This window comes from Periophthalmus magnuspinnatus, chromosome 13, assembly GCF_009829125.3.
Source record: "Periophthalmus magnuspinnatus isolate fPerMag1 chromosome 13, fPerMag1.2.pri, whole genome shotgun sequence".
In the NCBI taxonomy this organism is placed as follows: Eukaryota; Metazoa; Chordata; class Actinopteri; order Gobiiformes; family Gobiidae; genus Periophthalmus; species Periophthalmus magnuspinnatus.
In genome coordinates, this window is record NC_047138.1 from 3,295,535 (window position 1) to 3,312,938 (window position 17,404).

The 17,404-nt window shown below is 41.1% G+C and overlaps 2 protein-coding genes across 11 annotated transcripts in view; both read right to left on the reverse strand.

Annotated features, from left to right (window-relative positions):
* LOC117380703 (A disintegrin and metalloproteinase with thrombospondin motifs 15-like) overlaps positions 1 to 11,022 on the reverse strand; it is a 246,113-nt gene extending 235,091 nt beyond the window's left edge. Inside the window, exon 1 of the mRNA XM_055226093.1 lies at positions 11,011 to 11,022. The gene's annotated coding sequence lies outside the window, so the exon portion shown is untranslated. The remainder of the gene's footprint in view (positions 1 to 11,010) is intronic.
* The window catches only part of phldb1b (pleckstrin homology-like domain, family B, member 1b), a 99,621-nt gene that overhangs the window by 58,434 nt on the left and 23,783 nt on the right, over positions 1 to 17,404 (reverse strand). For 9 of the 10 annotated variants that reach the window (XM_055226082.1, XM_055226084.1, XM_055226085.1 and 6 more), the window contains exons 2-4: positions 15,467 to 15,568; positions 13,094 to 13,217; positions 12,846 to 13,016 (exon numbers count right to left, since the gene is read on the reverse strand). In XM_055226082.1, the coding sequence (XP_055082057.1) occupies positions 12,846 to 13,016; positions 13,094 to 13,217; positions 15,467 to 15,568 (397 nt within the window). Of the gene's footprint in view, positions 1 to 8,326; positions 8,698 to 12,845; positions 13,017 to 13,093; positions 13,218 to 15,466; positions 15,569 to 17,404 lie in introns of those variants that run through there. The other variant, XM_055226089.1, reaches the window with a different exon arrangement.

The window sequence follows — 17,404 nt, forward strand, 5'->3', positions numbered from 1 at the left end:
AGATGCACGAGAGGGTTTTTTTAAATGTTTTTTTTAACGAATATGGACACGAAAATAGAGTGACGTAACTGGGGATCGCAACTGTTGCATTGTGTTGTCACGTTTGGGCGATGTGTTCATTACATATTTTATAAAACATGAACTCACCGTGTAAAATTAGTTGGAGATAATTCAATTTTTATGCATTTTAGTGACTTACAGAGGCATATTTCCACAGGTGCATGGGCCAATGTTGTCAAAAATTTGGAGTTATTGGCCTATTTTTAGATAATTTAAATAAAGTACGGTGACAATGATGCAATGTATGTATCAGAATACGAGTTAAAAGTGCTCAAGTCAATGTGCTGTTAGTTTTTTATTAGCAAATTACAAAAAAATGTTCTTTGTTTTCCTGCAAACCGAACAAACTCTGCAACAGCTGTCCTCAAACCGCGGTTAAAGGCCCATTTTACGCTATTTTGTGATCTATTATTATGCCGCTTCCTCATCGCAAACAGGCCTGAAGTTGTGTTTTGTTTCATTCACACATGTTTAACACACGATCGCTGCAGATTTAGGCTGAGTTCTTCTCTCAAACTGAAGAAAACACTCGGTTACGTCTTGTGACAGCGCATGACATCCACTTTTAAACTCCACACACGTTCTCTTGAATCGTTTGGATCATTTCATGGAGTTTCCGTTATTTACTGACTGCTTCATGACATCACAAGGTGGAACGGAGCATTTTGAGGTTTAGACAGACTGCAGGATTACGCAAAATGTGTGAATGAAACAACAAGTCCAGGTCTGTTTTCACAATCCGTCAGTGAATTTTGCGTAAACTCACTGACTACTGGGCACAAAATACAAAATATACATCCACAAATCAGCTGCAACTGGCATTAAAAATCACTGAATTGTTATAAAGGAATTCTCTTGCAAATTCGTCCAAATAAAACATATTTGCGTTTGCTCAAATATCTGCTCCACATCTGGATCGACCACGTTGGCACTATTTTTATAAAACACAGCAGTATCTTCAGGGAGACGATTTTTCCAACTATCAGCGGTTTACAAATGGCACACGATTCTCCAAGACTTAAACCATCTGGGAAAAAAGAAACTAGACACTGCCGTAAAAGACAGTTTCAGCAGAAATACAATAAACACGGCACTTTATAAGCGATTATAAAAGGAGCGTCTATAGACAGTGTAGTATCTGTGGAATGAATCGTCTACTGTCAGTTTTCTGTCTGTAAAAACACATTTGGAGCAGAGTTTGGAGTTGGAAATGTTATTATTGTTCGTGTTAATGGCAGCGATTAAGTCACGTCAAGTTACGTTCAGGAAATTAATATAGAAAGACATTTTTATTTGTTTTAATAAGACAAAATACTAAAAATCTAGATTGATCAACATGAGGAAATAAGTTGAGATACAGTTCGGTTTGTCACAATCATTATTATATCGACTTTAGTTCAATATATGAAAGCTGGAATGATATATTTTGGGCTCAATGTACAATTTCTTTTTAATAGTTGGGAGATTTTTGCCATTTTTTATGTAATAACGTCGGATTTGAGCTGTAAAAGGTGCAAAACATAACTTCTACAACTAATTTTTGCTTCATTCTGCTGTTCATTTGCTGTTTGTCTGTTTAAAAATTGGTTTTCTGGGGTTATCCTGCTTTGCGTCAGTGACTAAAGTAGTTGCTATACTATCGATTATTGCAGTATTTCTCCCATGATTCAAATTGTGTGACCGTGACAGGCCCGTAAACAGTTTTTTTTTTTGTCGTATCGTGATCAGCCTGAGACGGTCAGACGAGGGCAGTGTCAGTGGACGTAAAGTGTCCTGGATGGTGTGTGTCCGCTGGGTTAATCAGATTGAGTTTCTGAATGTTGTGAGAGATTATACTCCTGAACTGAGGTCGATCGGGTCTAAACAACACTTCATCAAACTGAGTGCTCCTCTGGTACTAAAGCGACTGCCTCAAGAGCAGCTCCATTTCACCGAAAACACCCAGAGACAGGACAATAAATGAGCTCTACCTTAAAAACACAGACTTATCCTGGAGTTGCTTTGTATTTTACTTACTTACTTATGTATTTGAGGAAATTAAAGCATGTCACAAACAATTATTTCTGTTGTGCGTTGAGAATGTTTTAATATTCTCAAATGGCTTCTAGAAATAGAGAATATTTACCCTATTTTTCAGACTATACGTCGCTCTGGAGTATAAAAAATGCATAATAATGAAGAAAAAAACATATATAAGTCGCATTTTTGGGGAAATTTATGTTACAAAATCCGAGACCAAGAACAGACATTTTATCGTTAAAGTCAAGTTCTAATAATAATAATAAAATGTGGACCAACAGGCTGAATATCAGTACATCACGCTAACGTAACACATTTATATTTATTCAGCTCCATGAAGCACAGACAGAACTGAACACGTGTCTGGTTTGTTAACGTAAGATATTAACAGTTAATCAGATAAATAAAGCAGAAAAAAACAACAAGTTTACTCTGGATCTCACTCCAAACCAATAAATCCACTGAATTCTTCATCCTCGGTGTCGCTTCTGAACAAATCCACCAACTCCAGAGGAAGATGAAGCGATTGAAGATGAAATAAAGACAATAATTTCACATATAAATCGCACCCCCGGACAAACTACGAGAAAAAAGTGACACTTATAGTCTGGAAAATACAGTAATGACAAAGTGCAGCTGAACAAAAGGTTTATTCATGCTGCCGTCTTTGTTATAAAACGTCTTAGAGTCTGTACAGTGACGACAGTGATTATCAAAGTATAATTACATGTTTTAACAGTCACTTTTAGACACACACCATGGTAAATAACAGTAGGAGTAGTACCAGCTGGATAGGAATAGACTAATACTATCAACTGTGGTAGATTTCACTGTAAAAACCTTCAAGAACCAATCAATATAACTGTATTTATCCCAGAGCGGCAATTTAAAAACATGCAGAACAGCTTCTACAACATGCAAACTCAACACAAACATGCTCATTTTTAACCCATTTGGAAAACTAAATATAAGAAGTGGTGTTTTTGTCCTCAAAGCTCAGAGCACAGAGACAACCTGAGCCAGAAGGACAAGTCCAGCTCCATTTTCTAATAACTCATACAGTAAGTGGATTATGGAGTGGACAATATAGACAAGGACATGTGCTTTAGTGAAGGTCAAAATCTATAGAGTAAAGTGAAGTCAGCAATTTACAAAATGGGCCCTTCTTGGGTCACAGTCACTGACATTTTAACATTACATTTAACATTGACGTAGTAAAGAGCCTTCAAAAAAAGACCTGCTCAGCTAATATACATCACACGGATAAGTCATTTTCCTGTGTAGTTTGCAGGTTTTGGCAGTAACAGTGTGAAATAAAGGGTTAAATTGAAAACTGAAAGTACAGTTTGATATAATTTGTTTTTAAAGAGCATTATATAAAGGTGTAATCTGTGCTCGTGCTGTTATGGACTTTTACTCTGCGTTAAACCTTTTGGAAATTGGGTTTTGAATTTTGCTACAACAACTGACATTTCTCAAGTACCAAGAGACTATCATGAAAAGTCAATACTATCAACTTGATGCCATCACCATGAGCCCCACAGCGAGCTCTGGTCCAATCGGGACGAGCTCTGGTCCAATCGGGACGAGCTCTGGTCCAATCGGGACGAGCTCTGGTCCAATCGGGACGAGCTCTGGTCCAATCGGGACGAGCTCTGGTCCAATCAGAGCGAATGCCACGTGTGTCTCCAGGCTGCAGTGGCGTTCAGGCCCATGTGGTAAACCCTGTTCCACTCACTCCATTAAAAATGCAAATATTCACCATCCCTCTAATAACACGACTACAGTTTTTCTGTTACCACGTTAAGTCTTTCCACTGCGTTTGCCTCGACCACAAGTACTTTACCCGCAGGAGGAGGACTGTGAAGAAGTTTGACTGGAATTACTTCAACAGAGTGAGACACAGAAGAGATAGTTTGGTTTGTTTCATAATAAAATAACTGTTTAAACAGATAAGACTTATCCATGGGTTTCACAATGGTTAGAAATTAGGTCAGTTGCCATAGCAACTTTGCCTGGAATCCAGAAAACACATTTCTCCAATACTTTGAGTCCATGAGACTGGACGAGAGACGTGAGACTGGTCCCAGTGAAGCTCTCATGATTGACAGATGGATCAGCCACTCAGGGGCATGTGTGGTCCTTCCATATTGGAAATATATAAGGGAAAAAATGTAACAGGAGGATGAAAAATACTGTGGATTTCTGCAGAATCAATGTGTGAAGGACTAAACTCTGTTATCTGATTATATGATCACATTTGAGTGATCTTGAGACACAACAAAGGACTAAAGACCAGACTGATTTCAAGCTCTATAAAAAATACTAAGAGATATCATTCTGGATTAGTCAGGAAAACAATGATTTAACAATTTAAAACTAAATATTATATCCTTTGAATGGTAAAAAGTCCTGAAAATGTTACAGACAGGAGACTGAAGCTCACGGCCCACACGGCTGTGGGGATGATATGAACGATACAACTACATTACTTTAATATATTTAGATTAATAAATGACTTGTTGTATTTATATTAAATTATATTGTGTGTTAGGTTTTAAAGTGCTCAATAAATTGTGCTGGACTTGTAAGGTCATTTGTTTAAATACATATTCAAAGCAGATCAATATTAGGTTCCAGGACAGTTAACATCAACATGAAACAGACCCATGAGGCTAAAGTTCCTCTTTACTTTTTCTCAGATTAGATCTGTGTAAACTGATGCTGTGATGTTGACAGTGTGTTTTATCATTATGGGATGGCGAACATGCAGAACACCCCGGCTTCACAAATAACTTTAACCGAAACAAGTCAATCTGAAACATGTGTGTCTTTATTCTCAGTCCTATCACTCCATGTTGACAGCTGCTCACTCTGAGCTCTTTAAAAACTGTGAAACACCAGACGACCAGCACAATGTCGTCTTTATGAGCCCGACTCTATTCTCCTCAGACTGAACGAAGACAACTCTTCATCCAGTTTATGAGGCTAAAACTTTTACTGTTTACCACAAAACAAAGACAGACGAGTGAGTGTGGGACGTCACAGGAGCGGAGCAGGACAGAGGACAAAAGCATGCCCACAAACACACCGGACAGTTGCTATGGAAACACGATGGTTTACAGCCCGCGCACCAAAGGCCAGAGAGGAAACCCCCCTCCCCAGTTAATCAATGACTTGAGTTTGTTCCAGTCAAATAGATAAAGGTCTGGTGTGATGAAGGAGGAGGTGGGATTGTAACTTATCTCCGTCATGTGGGAGACAGTCTGCGCAAATACAGGTCGGAAAAAAATGACTCGGAAAGAAGTAATCACACGTTTAACCCAGTCTGACGCCAGCAGTAAGCCTCTGTGGCATTTAGCAGTGGATTCTTGCTAATTCAAGCTGATAGTGAGCCAGCAAAAACAGCTTTTCTTTTCACGCTTCTGTAAAGAGTACTTAATATTCTTAATAGCTGCTCGGGCCAGATGCAGTTTGCGGCACGCGGCCCAGCTGCTCTGCTGTGGATGCCCGTCTCAATGAGCACAGTGGTGGCTGGTTGTGGGACGTCCGGCAGATGTTCCCCCTCCGCACCTCCTCACAGTGCTGCTGCTGCCTTTGTCAGAGCCACTGTCCTGCTGCGAGACATGGACACGGGCAGATGGCTGCAGCTTCAAGGGCCCACGGAGGAATGACGTGATCTACAAGTGTTTGAGCTAAATGTCGGTACAGGTTATTTGAATAGTATAGCATCGAAATAAATGTGTTTTTATATATTCACAGATCTAGGAGGCATTATTTTTAAAGTGATGTTGCATTTTACAGCTCAGTGTCATAAGTACATTTGATTATTGTCTCTTACTCCTCCTTTTAACCTGTTATGTCAGTCTGTTCGCTGGTGGTGTAGAGGTTTAAGGTGGTGCACATACATTTACCGCCTTGCAGCTTCGGTAATCACTTTCTCCACCTGAATGTCTCCCTCCATTTCGCACTGTCTTGTCAAATAACACTTTTAGGCTAGAAAATCTTAAAGAATAAAACAAAAAAACTGTCACGTTAACACAGATGCAGTTTGGATGTTTGTATTCTGGACAGGAGTGTGGTCATTTTAATAAAGCAAACATGTTCATTTGGGATCTGTAGAGTAAATAATACATAAAAGCACATTATACAGTTCGTTTCTAACCATTTTAAAGGTGAATTCCCGCATATCAGACCTTAGTTCAAATGTGTTTTGTAGCTCCGTGTTTATTTTTGGCCCAGCTGAGCCTTGACAGCGCCTTGACCTGCTCTTGTCTTAAGGATGTTCGCCCACAGAAAGTGTCACTGACAGCATACAGGAACCATGCGTCTGTGCACCAGCTGTTCCCACCTCCCCAGCTCCAAACAGCCCCCCCCCTCACCCACACCGTCCCGGAGATGAGCAGCTCTGACCTGTGCCTCGACCCCCGGGGGAGCCCATCACACGCACAGCAGCCAGGACTGTGTTTACAAAGGGCCTCTACATCCTCATTTCACTAAAGGGTCAATGCAATGTGTCAGGGCCAACAGATGCAGAGGATGGGAGAGCAGAGATTGGAAACTATGATTCTGCAGGACTGGGATATCACCGGTCAGAAGCATGCGGAAAAAGAAATGGGGTTTATTAGCAGTTATTAGGGTTAACTGGACGCCCTTTCTTACAAAAACGCTCTTATTTAGCCCCGGGACTGACATGAACGTGACATAATGAGGCTATACTCTTATTTTTAAAGTTCATCCCTGCAGGAACATGTGTCTTCTGCGTTTGATTTGCCCTTCAGTGCCGAGAATCAGCTCCAGATCTTGGTCAGGACGACTTTAGCTGGAGGATTTTACATATTGTGCATGTTTTGTTAGATGGAGGAAACATGCAAACTCCAGCCACGATGTACAAAAATCCTTATAACTCAACACATTCACTTGAAAAGAAAATATGACTAACCTAAACTATAACAAAAAATTACACAGAGCTAAAAAACAACTTAAAGAACAACCCACAAAACACCACAGCGTGCGTCTTGTGCCACTCCCGGGTTAAAACGGCTTCATATGCCTCAGTAAAATGTTAAAAATCCCAAATTAAACCTGTAGTGGACACAATAGATCTGGAGGTTGTTTGGGAAAATGCTGTTTAACTCTGGGTAAAGCCTCTGGCCCGGTTCAGTGACAGGAATAGCCGTGTAACAGTAGACAGACACAGCGCGGTCTGGTCATGCCGAGCCGGACGGGGGGTATCCAGGGTGGTATCTAGGGGGGAAACCAGCGGTAACTGCAGACACGTATATGTTTGTGTCAGTTATAAGAACTCACATGGAGGCTAGGGGAAGTCAGGGCTTTAGTGAAGGCAGCAATCTTAAAGTTATAGTCTGATTTGGATACTAAGGGAGCGGTTCAGTGCGTACATCATAAATAAGCACTTTTTTAGAGACAATCGGATGTAATTTTCAACATAAAAATAGCAGAACTGTCTGTGAAATCCCTGTGCATGATGATTATTCAGGTTTAATTAGTCCTATGCATGTATTTATTTCAGTATTGACTCTTCTACAAATGATTTTTAGTAGAATTTATCAAGTTAGGACAGAAGTTGTGCTTATTTAATGCATCTCTAGTTTAAAAATCATTATAGCAGCACTGTAGTTTTAACAGTAAAATGTTTTTTTCTGTTTTTGATGGCATCTTTCACCTCAAGAATTGAACTCTATGATGCAAGGATGCAATTTTCTGCTGTCATCAAAGGCTAAAGATATTGGGCAATGAGAAAAACTGGTAGGAAGTAGTTTTATAACAATAAAGCTGTTCTTCCTGAGAGTTTCAACCCAAAAGTCCAGTCTATGTTATTCCTATTATGCCTTTAAGTGTCCATAAACACACAATTCTGTTGCATGGGTTTATTTACTTGCCATCTAGAGCTTTTCTTCACCCACTTGCCACATTCTCTAACTTTTGCATCACTAGAAACAGGGCAAACACGCGTGGACTGCGACACAAACCCTGCAGCCTCCCCAACGCGCTTTGACGCACACAACCGGCGTCGGGGATAAGGTTCCCTGTCGTTAAATTAGCACCAAGCACCGGTTACAACAAATTACAAGCCCTGGAAAGCGAAACACAACTTTAAAAATAAGGGAGAAGACCTCAAATTACTCCAGAGCACTAGCTGGAATGCGTAATAGACAGTTTACGCTTGTTAACACTCGCCACTGACCAAAGCACCAAAGTAAAAACATTAACTTCAGTAACTTACTTCACAAGCAGCGAGTGAGACTTCTGCTCTCCGCTGTTTTCATCCTATCTGCTCCTTTAAAACACACAGCCACGTGTTTCTCTCCGTTCCAGGCGTTTATTTTGTGGAAAGGCTGCGTAATAGTAGGGTTTTGTCCCCAGTAGCTTTTGTTATGATAATCCTAGAAGCCCACAGACTCCTCGACGTTCTCCAGATATGTAAATGCCGAGGGCTCGCGTCGCTTCTGCGTAAACTCTGGTCCACTGGCGTCTTGGAAATGTGCAGATTCATCCAAAAAGGTGCGTAAATTTAAACGCATAGTCCGCTGTTTGCGTCTAGCCCGTTTCCTTTGCCTTTAGATCTACTCCTGCTGCATTCTCCCGTGCGCTCTCACAGCTGGTGCGCACTCAGCTCCAAACCAGGGCGCACGGAAATCCAGGGTTGTCAGAGGGGAGAAGGGGAAAAAAGGGAGGAGGAGGAGCAAAAGGTGGTGGAGATCCTGAGTCAGAGCGGTGCCAAGGGGGGTCTAAGCACGAGGGACGGACCCCAGAGCCAAGCAGCAGTCTCTGGGGAGAGCTGGGAACGAGTCACGCGTCTGGCACTAAGATAGACAACAATAGACCTGGGAGAATATATCTGAACACTAGTGGATAATATTGAGTCATTGATAGAAGTGAAAGAGGCAGGGACGTGCGTAAACGTGGCTGTGACTTGAAATTGTTGCTTAAAAGGTTCATTTTAAGGGGTACATGATGGATTAGTGGCATTGTCCATTTGAAATGTGATGGTAAAATAATGAAATGTGTCTTTACAGCTCAATATTTATCATTTAATCCACAATATATGGTCCAAATCTGTATAGCATGTACTTTTCTTTTAATTAGGGCTAATAAAAATACTTAAATAGCACAGGAATCAAATTAATATGAAGCCAATCCAACATTCAAAGCCAAAACTGTAAAAATCCTACATTGTTTCAAGCGCATTGTGTTATTTAATAAAGTTTAAAATGACTGATCTGTGAGAGCTTCATTAGTCGTGGAGCTTTTCCTCGTCCCACATTTATGACTGCGTTAAAGATTAAAAGGTGCAGTGTCGTTTGAAGGCCACAATTATACATTAAAAGACAGTTTATATTGTCCCCTAGAGCCACATTCACCTCACTCATAAATCCTGTGGTGTACGTCCCATTTAACCAGCTTTGAATTGAAGTAGGGAGAAATTACAGGCTGTGGTAATTCATGTACATCGCATAGAAGTATAGAACAAATAAAAGTTGTCACGTCTTAACTTTAGAACTCGCTGACAAATCTAATCCTTTTGTTATTGCTCCATTTACAAAGTGATTTCAGTCATTTCGCCACCTCTAAAAGTGCTTTGTTTCTACACGTATTTAGCTGAAATTCCCCTTTGCACCTCCACGACTATAAAAAGATTAACACTAAATGCTTGTAAAACACATTTATAACCTTTAACAATCCAAACCTGCAGTTGCGTGTTTGTATGTTTGTCTTTAAAGTGCTTGCGCTGACAAGTCAAGCCATCAGTACCTTATATTTTTAGATGGATAACACATAGCCCTGCACACATACTTTGTCACATATGCAGGTAATGTCAAGTATTACTCATACATGTGGGTGTAACTAACGAGTCTAGATCACTTCCTGCTCTAAAATCACATTCACTCTATTATTACTGTAAACAAACTGCATCTTTTATCATCTCTCGAGCTCATCCCAAACCACGGTGAACTCTGTTTTACCCTCTCATTCATTCTTCTTCCACTTGAAACCCTCAGCGGGGCTAAAGTTGGACCCGTCTGGGCTGGAGGGAGCAGTAAAAATAGCCCCAACTCGGGTTACCTATGGGCCCGGACCTGGTTTGAATACTGAAAGACGGATAGACGCATGGACAGATGGGAAACACGCAAGTCCAACGGTGAAGTTTGGATGGTAGATGAGTTATTAAAGATCAAGATTTTTTATTCTAGTGAGGAAATATAGACCCAGATCGGAGTGTTTTTGTTAGGACAGTCTGTATCCTCAATGTATGTGGTTAGAGAATGGTTCAGTTATGAGAAATGGGACATGACTCAAGGACAAAATATGCAATATCGACACTTTTAACCATGATATAACTGTGTTCTCTCTTCATAAAACACAGTGAAACTCCTTCTCTCGGTGAATAAGACACGTTTAATTGAAATACAAAGCCTGCGTGTCGCTCTAGATTAACAAATGAAATGAGCAAACGACAATCCAGCCACACAAACTGAACAGAGCCTGAACATTTAGGCTACTCCTCTGATTAGAAAATGAACGGCCGGTGTGGGGAAAAACAGGGACGCAGCAAACGAAGGGCCGGAACAGGCTGGGAAATGAAACTGGACTGGGGATAAAAACAAAAACAGGCAGAACTCTGACAATTAGCTTGCGCAGAGTTAGATTTTGATTGATAATCCTATACGTTTCTGTATTTGAGGCCTGAACGCTCCAAAAATGTCCGTTTTCACCTCCCCCCTATCCCTGCTCAGACTCCTTTAGTTAGAATATTTAAAAACACTCAGAATCTTACACACTGGCCTCAAAATATAGTGTAGCTGTGTTTAAATGTGGGCTGCAATGCACAAAATGAAAGGAAAAGATCTACTGTATGTTATAGTTTAATATAAGCACCAGAAAAAACACAGATCGACTGAAATCAACGTTGTCCCAGGGGTAAACGCAACCTTGCACAACACATGAATGATATGCAAACACAAACATAAGGAGAATAAAGCCAAAAAAAGCCCAGCGTATTTGCACGTAGATCTGTTTTTGAATGTATTTCTAGCATCTAGTTTCATTCTGCCTGTGCTCTGACGCCTCCAGAGCTGAACAGGGAACAAAATCAATTCTTTTTCCTCCAGTATCTACAGCGGCGCACATGCCTGAACATGGCAAAAGCACAGAGTTAACTCATTAACACAGAGACCTCAGGCGGTTCTTTTATTGATCCTTGGTTAAAAGCTCAGACTGTGCATTTTAAGCAAAGACCTTCTGGCTCTTTCACTCTGTTTCCATTAAGCAGGCAAAAAATGCATTGTGCTGATCTCTACGTTACTGTAAGACGGAAAAAACACCAAACCAACGAAATCATGAAAGAAGAAACGTATTCAGACAGATATACAATATGAATGTGACACCACTGCCATTCAGAATACAATACATTTACTTTTTTTTTAACCAAATCTAAAAACAAAATTGAAATCGTTGACGTTTTGCCACTACGTTTTCCAAATAGCTTCTTCAGTTTTGAGGATTCTAGTAAGTCACTGCCTTAAATAACTGTCTGAAAACTGTCTAAAGTGTGACATAACCAGAACTTTGTCAGAACTGAAGAAGCTCCTTGGACACGTGGCAAAATTCCCTCTTAAAAACATTTCTAATCTAATGGAACTGACCTGAACGACAGAGATACACACTCAAATCCAAACAGCCAAACACACAGATTAACATAACATTTCATCTACACTGCCTGGCCAAAAAAAAAGTCACCTCCAAAAAAAATAAAAAAAGGTCACACACTCTAATATTTGGTTGATTTCGCTTCTGCAACGTCACAGATTTATTTCCATCCAGTGTTGCATTAATGTTTCATCTGTTGCACTGATGATGGTCGAGTCTGACGCTGCACAAAGATTCTCAATGGGGTCAAGGTCTGGACTCTGTGGTGGACATGTGTGAAAATGACATCTCTGTTTCTCCCTCTCTCTGCGTCCCTCTCCCTCTCTGCTTCTATTTCTCTCTCTCCCTCCGCCTCCGTTTCTCCCTCTGCTTTCTCTCTCTCCCCCTCTCCACTTCTATTTCTCTCTCCTTCCCTCCCTCTCTCCCTGTCTCTCTCTTTCCCCCCTCTCCGCTTCTATTTCCCTCCCTCTCTCTCCCTCCTCTCCGCTTCTATTTCCCTCTCTCTCTCTCTCTTTCCTCCCTCTCTGCTTGTATTTCCCCCTCTCTCCTCCCTCTCCGCTTCTCTCTCTCTCTTTCCCCCCTCTCCGCTTATCTCTCTCTCTTTCCCCTCTCCGCTTCTCTCTCTCTGCTTCTATTTCCCTCTCTGATTCTATTTCCCTCTCTCTCTCTCTCTCTCCCCCCTCTCCGCTTCTCTTTCCCCCCCTCTCCGCTTCTCTCTCTCTTTCTTTCCCCCCTCTCTGCTTCTATTTCCCTCTCTCTCTCTCTGTCTCTGTCTCTCTGTCTCTGTCTCCCTCCTCCTATTTCTCTCTGTTTCTCTTTCTCTCTCCCTCTCTCTCTCTCTCTCTCTGTGTTCACGCTCCCTGATTCACTCTGTCACACTTTGAGCCCGTTGAATCGTGACATTGTCGTCTTGGAATATGTCCAAAAATCCACTGATGGAATGACCTGGTCATTCAGTCTATTCAGGTGTCAGCTGACCTCATTCTGCTGAACCTAGACCGGACCGACTGCAGGAGGAGACGACCTCTTTGCTTAGTTAAATCCAGATGACTTTTAATTGTCCGGGCAGTGTATTTCTCCGTCTTCGCTCTTACCTTGGGACAGTCGTACGGGCTGTTTGACCTGCAGCCCGTCCACAGAGCAGAGGTTTCCACAGGGGTGCAGAGTGATCACACCGGATCTGTTCTCGATGAAGCAGTGCTGCGCTGCCACCCCTGGCCCCTGGATGGCGATATCCATCGGACCATGACCTAGCGTCGTCCGACCTGGAACCAGACAAACATTATTATACATGTCTATATATTAAACTAATAAGATAATGTGTTTTTACTCTTGTTGATACCTTCAGGCAGCGGCAGCAGAGTGATGGCCGTGCTCAAGCGTCCACTTCCCAAACTGACCAGATGAGGGCGCTCCGCTTGGAACTTCAACCCCTTTCCCGTGTCGATAAGATCCAAAGGTGTGCTCTGGAACGTAGAGAACAGTCCTGCATAATCCACGTGACATTTAAACCATTCAAACCATCCGTGTGTGACGTGTGACGGCCTGACGTGTAACATGCGGCGTGTAATCTGACCGGTCACACTATCTGACCCAAACAGGCCTCTTCCTCTGTCTGCGTTCACACAACTGTCTGTGCTATAATAAGCTCCAAGTGATGAGACCTAATCTGCCGTAATTTCCTGTCCATTAGCCGATCAGTGTAGCGACGGACAGCGGCTGATGGAAGTTTGACAACAAAAAATAAGACGGCGGTGTGGATTTGTAGTTTCTTTGTTGAATCGCACTTTATGATCCATCATCTTGTTGTTGTTTTTTTTGACAATATGACAGCGTATAGGACAAGGAGAAGTCAGTTACAGCTTTGTACCACTAGGGGGGACCATTCTAAACCTCTAAACTGCTCTTGCCGTGCAGATTTTGAGCCATTTTTTGAAAGGTTTTCCCGTTGGAGCATTCTTTACAGATGAACATTCTCTCAAAAATGCCATTTGTTCATAAATAAAATTATCTTTAAGGCCATAAAAACCTCAAAACTCTTTATGTACTGCAGTGAGCAACACCTTTACATTAAATTTGTCCTAATTATGATTTAAAAACATATCTCAGGAGTTAGGAGCCGTATTTATTTGCACTTTTTTATACATAATACAACAATAAAAATAAAGATAATATCCAAAAACATCCATATAAAGCTAAAAACTGACAGTAAAACCAGTCATACAGAATAAAACACAGATTACAAACATGGTAACGATCTAATTAACTACTTATATACATATTTCTACTCATACGTGGTCCCTAAACTCTTGAATCACACTTCAGCTCTGTGTTTCTCGTGCGTTTGACCGACACACACTGACGTCCAGATCCGGTGAAGCGCTGAAACCTTCTGACCGACCTGCACCTGTCCCTTCACGGTCTGATTCAAACGACATCATTAACTCAGCCCTGAATGCTCTTTTTTGCCGCTCGCCTTTGCAGACTTTATATGAAAACTTGCTGAAGACCCCGCTGCTCTGGTCGGACGCCTCTGTTGACGTTAATGGGATTAAGTGGCTGGAGAGGGGAGGTCCTGTAAGAGGATTGGTGCACAGGGGGGTTCGGAGGCAGCGGGAGGGACGGTGGGACGGTGGGACGCAGGTTATTTGGGCTCAGTGGCTGTGCGCTGATGCTCTCTTGTGGTAAATAAAGCAAAATATCATCGCTGTAGCTGTGTTTAAGCTGTGTAGTTTCCATATGGGAGTGAAAAACAGATGAGAAGACACTGAAATGACGGAGGTGGAGATGAGCTCTGAGCAGCAGGTGGGAAAGCGATGGCTGAGCAGTGACATACATCCAGGATCCAGCAGATGTACAGCCAACCCGCCCTGCTCAGTGTTACGTCTTTAGAGAGACACGTGGCCAAACCTGCAGATCTCAAGAAGCTAAATTAATACTCAGATGGGAGACCAGTGGGAATAAAAAGAGATCCAGTGGGTGGCGCTAGTAGAAAACAGTCTGGGACCACGTACAAATGCATTAATGTTACAAAAGAAACGATGATTTGTACCACATTTAGCTCGTTCTACTTTCCCTCTGCAGTCCGAGGGAGGTGAACACGCATTAAAAACACACATTTCATTACGATTACATTATAAGACAAACAGTTCATCACTAAAATTAGCAGAAAAATACAAAAAAAAGTCTTCATGTCCTGTAAAAGATGTTTCTTACAGTATTAAAAAAATCATTATGTGCAGGTTTTTACAGTTAATACAGAACATTACAAATTAACTAGACTGAAAAGGACACATTTGATTATTTAAAATGCACTTTTTTTCTAATTTCTAGTAAAATTATTCAAAATCTACAGACAGTTTCAGAGTCTGGAGCGGATTCCTCTGACGGTTTGAAAAGAAAAGACGACCGAGGATCTGTTTGGAACTGGATCAGGGAGTTTGTTTGGAAGAAAGTTGAATACATTTTTTCAAAGTAGGTGGAGCTGCATTATTAATAATTTTGAGTTAGTTTCTTAGATATGAAAACAAAATTAAACATTAATCACTTTGCGGTTTGGAAAGTGATGTCTGTGTCAGCGAACACCTCTTAAAAACACAGAAATGGAACAGTTTAGGATGAATTTAAAGGAGCCCGAGCATCTCAAACCTCTTATATCCCCCTCGTCTTTCTCCCCGTTCAGTCCAAACACAGTAAACGTCCCCGTGTCTCTCACCTGGAGGGTCTGGTGTCGGCCGAGTCCATATTCAGGCATGTTCCTGTTCAGTCGGTCCATGTCCACAGAGCTGTCACTGTCTCCGGGCGGCACATGAAGATCCTGCAGGAGGAAGTGACATCATCAGCTCAGAGTTTGCGACATCAACAGCAACAAAACAATGACTTCACTTTTCTAACAAAGCTACAATGTTGAGGTCACTGCAGCTTTTTTTTTGCTTTGCCGTTTCTGATTTGGCTGAAACTGTCTCCCCCTCTGCTCTCGTCTAATCAGGTGTGAATCATTTTTGTTATTTTGTTTAACCAGGAAAGTCCCAGTGAGATTTTAGGTTATCGTGTCTTTATTTGGACATTAAAAACTAACACAACCTCAGTATCATTCAAGTAAATAAAAGCACAAACGGTGGATAAGTAGCTTTATTCAGACATAGAGCAGTAACAATAAAATGCTGTTTGCTGTTGCCATCGTGTTTTGGCTTGTCTTGTTCATAAAAATCTACTTGTTCATCTACTGTTCTTCCATTTAAACGTCTCATATTACACAAAACTGACTCTCGTAGCTTTAATCTATGTTATAATGTCGTTACCTGCTCAAAAACACACTGGAGTTGTGTTTTGTTTCATTTACACATGTTTGCGCAACTTTTTATTATTAGTCTGTTACATCTCCAAAGCTCAAAACGCTCCAGTCCACCTTGTGATGTCATGAAGTGGGATAAGTGATAATTGTGTGCGTCTGTTTGTGTGCCGTTTACTGCACGTGTGTCATTGTTCTCCATCAGATCAAATACAAAACACACAACTCAGGGGTGTGCAAACGTCAAACTTCTTTCACCGAGGGCCACACACGCTGAAACATATTTGAAGCTGAGGGCCACAGATCAGTGTCAAACGGTGCATTTAACACGGGTTTGACAGACATTTTACCTTTAAGACTTGGAAGATTAATTTTTTAGGTCTGTGTCACAAAACAATGTGATGTCATTCAGGTTATAGACGGAGAATCACTTCAGTTTGTTGTAAAAAAATACTTTCTGGATCAATTGAGCCAGTTTAAGAGGAGGCATGAGGGCCAAGAAAAACTGGTCTGAGAGCCGCATTTGGCCCCTGAGCCATAGTTTGGACAGCTCTGACATAAGGAAATAGTAAAAAGTCATGAACAGTGCAGTGATTGTTAGTTTTAAACATGTATTTTTTCGTCAGAACTTGATGTTATTTGATGTAGATGACATATTTGTGTTCATTAAAAAGGTCTTATATTACACAAAATTGACTCTTGTGAGCGTGTTACCTCCTCAAAAACGTACCTGGAGTTGTGTTTTTTTCTCCTTTACTATTAATCTGTCTACATCTCCAAACCTCAAAATGCTCTGTTCCACCTTGTGATGTCATGAAGTGGTAGTTTAAGTTACCTTTTACATTCAGGTCAGTCGATTTTGACAATTCCAGGGCTGAAATGATCCAAATGATTCTTATGAAGGTGTGTGGAGTTTAAAAAACAGTGGAGCACTTCCCGTACCACCACATGATGACATCACAAGGTGGAACAGAAAGAAAAATCGCATAAATCTGCAGGGTTTGTGTGTTAAACGTGTGAATGAAACAAAACACAACTCCAGGTCTGTTTTTGAGGCGGAAACAACATTAAAACAGGTCAGAAAAATAGAGTAAAACGTGCTCTTTAATCTTCTGTCTTTGACCAATCGCACGTATGAAGAATAATGTTCAATTATTCATGACTTCTGGGTCCAAACGTGCCTTTTTCAAGAGACGTTTTAGCTCAGGTATGCATCATTGTGTAAATTAGGAGTGTGTATTTATCAGTCGCTGGGTTTCAAATGACGAGAAAGTAGAGAGTTCAAATGACTCGTTTTATTTTGCAGACGTTTGAGTTTTGTTGTTATTTACTGATCTCAAACACATAGTGACTAATATAAAA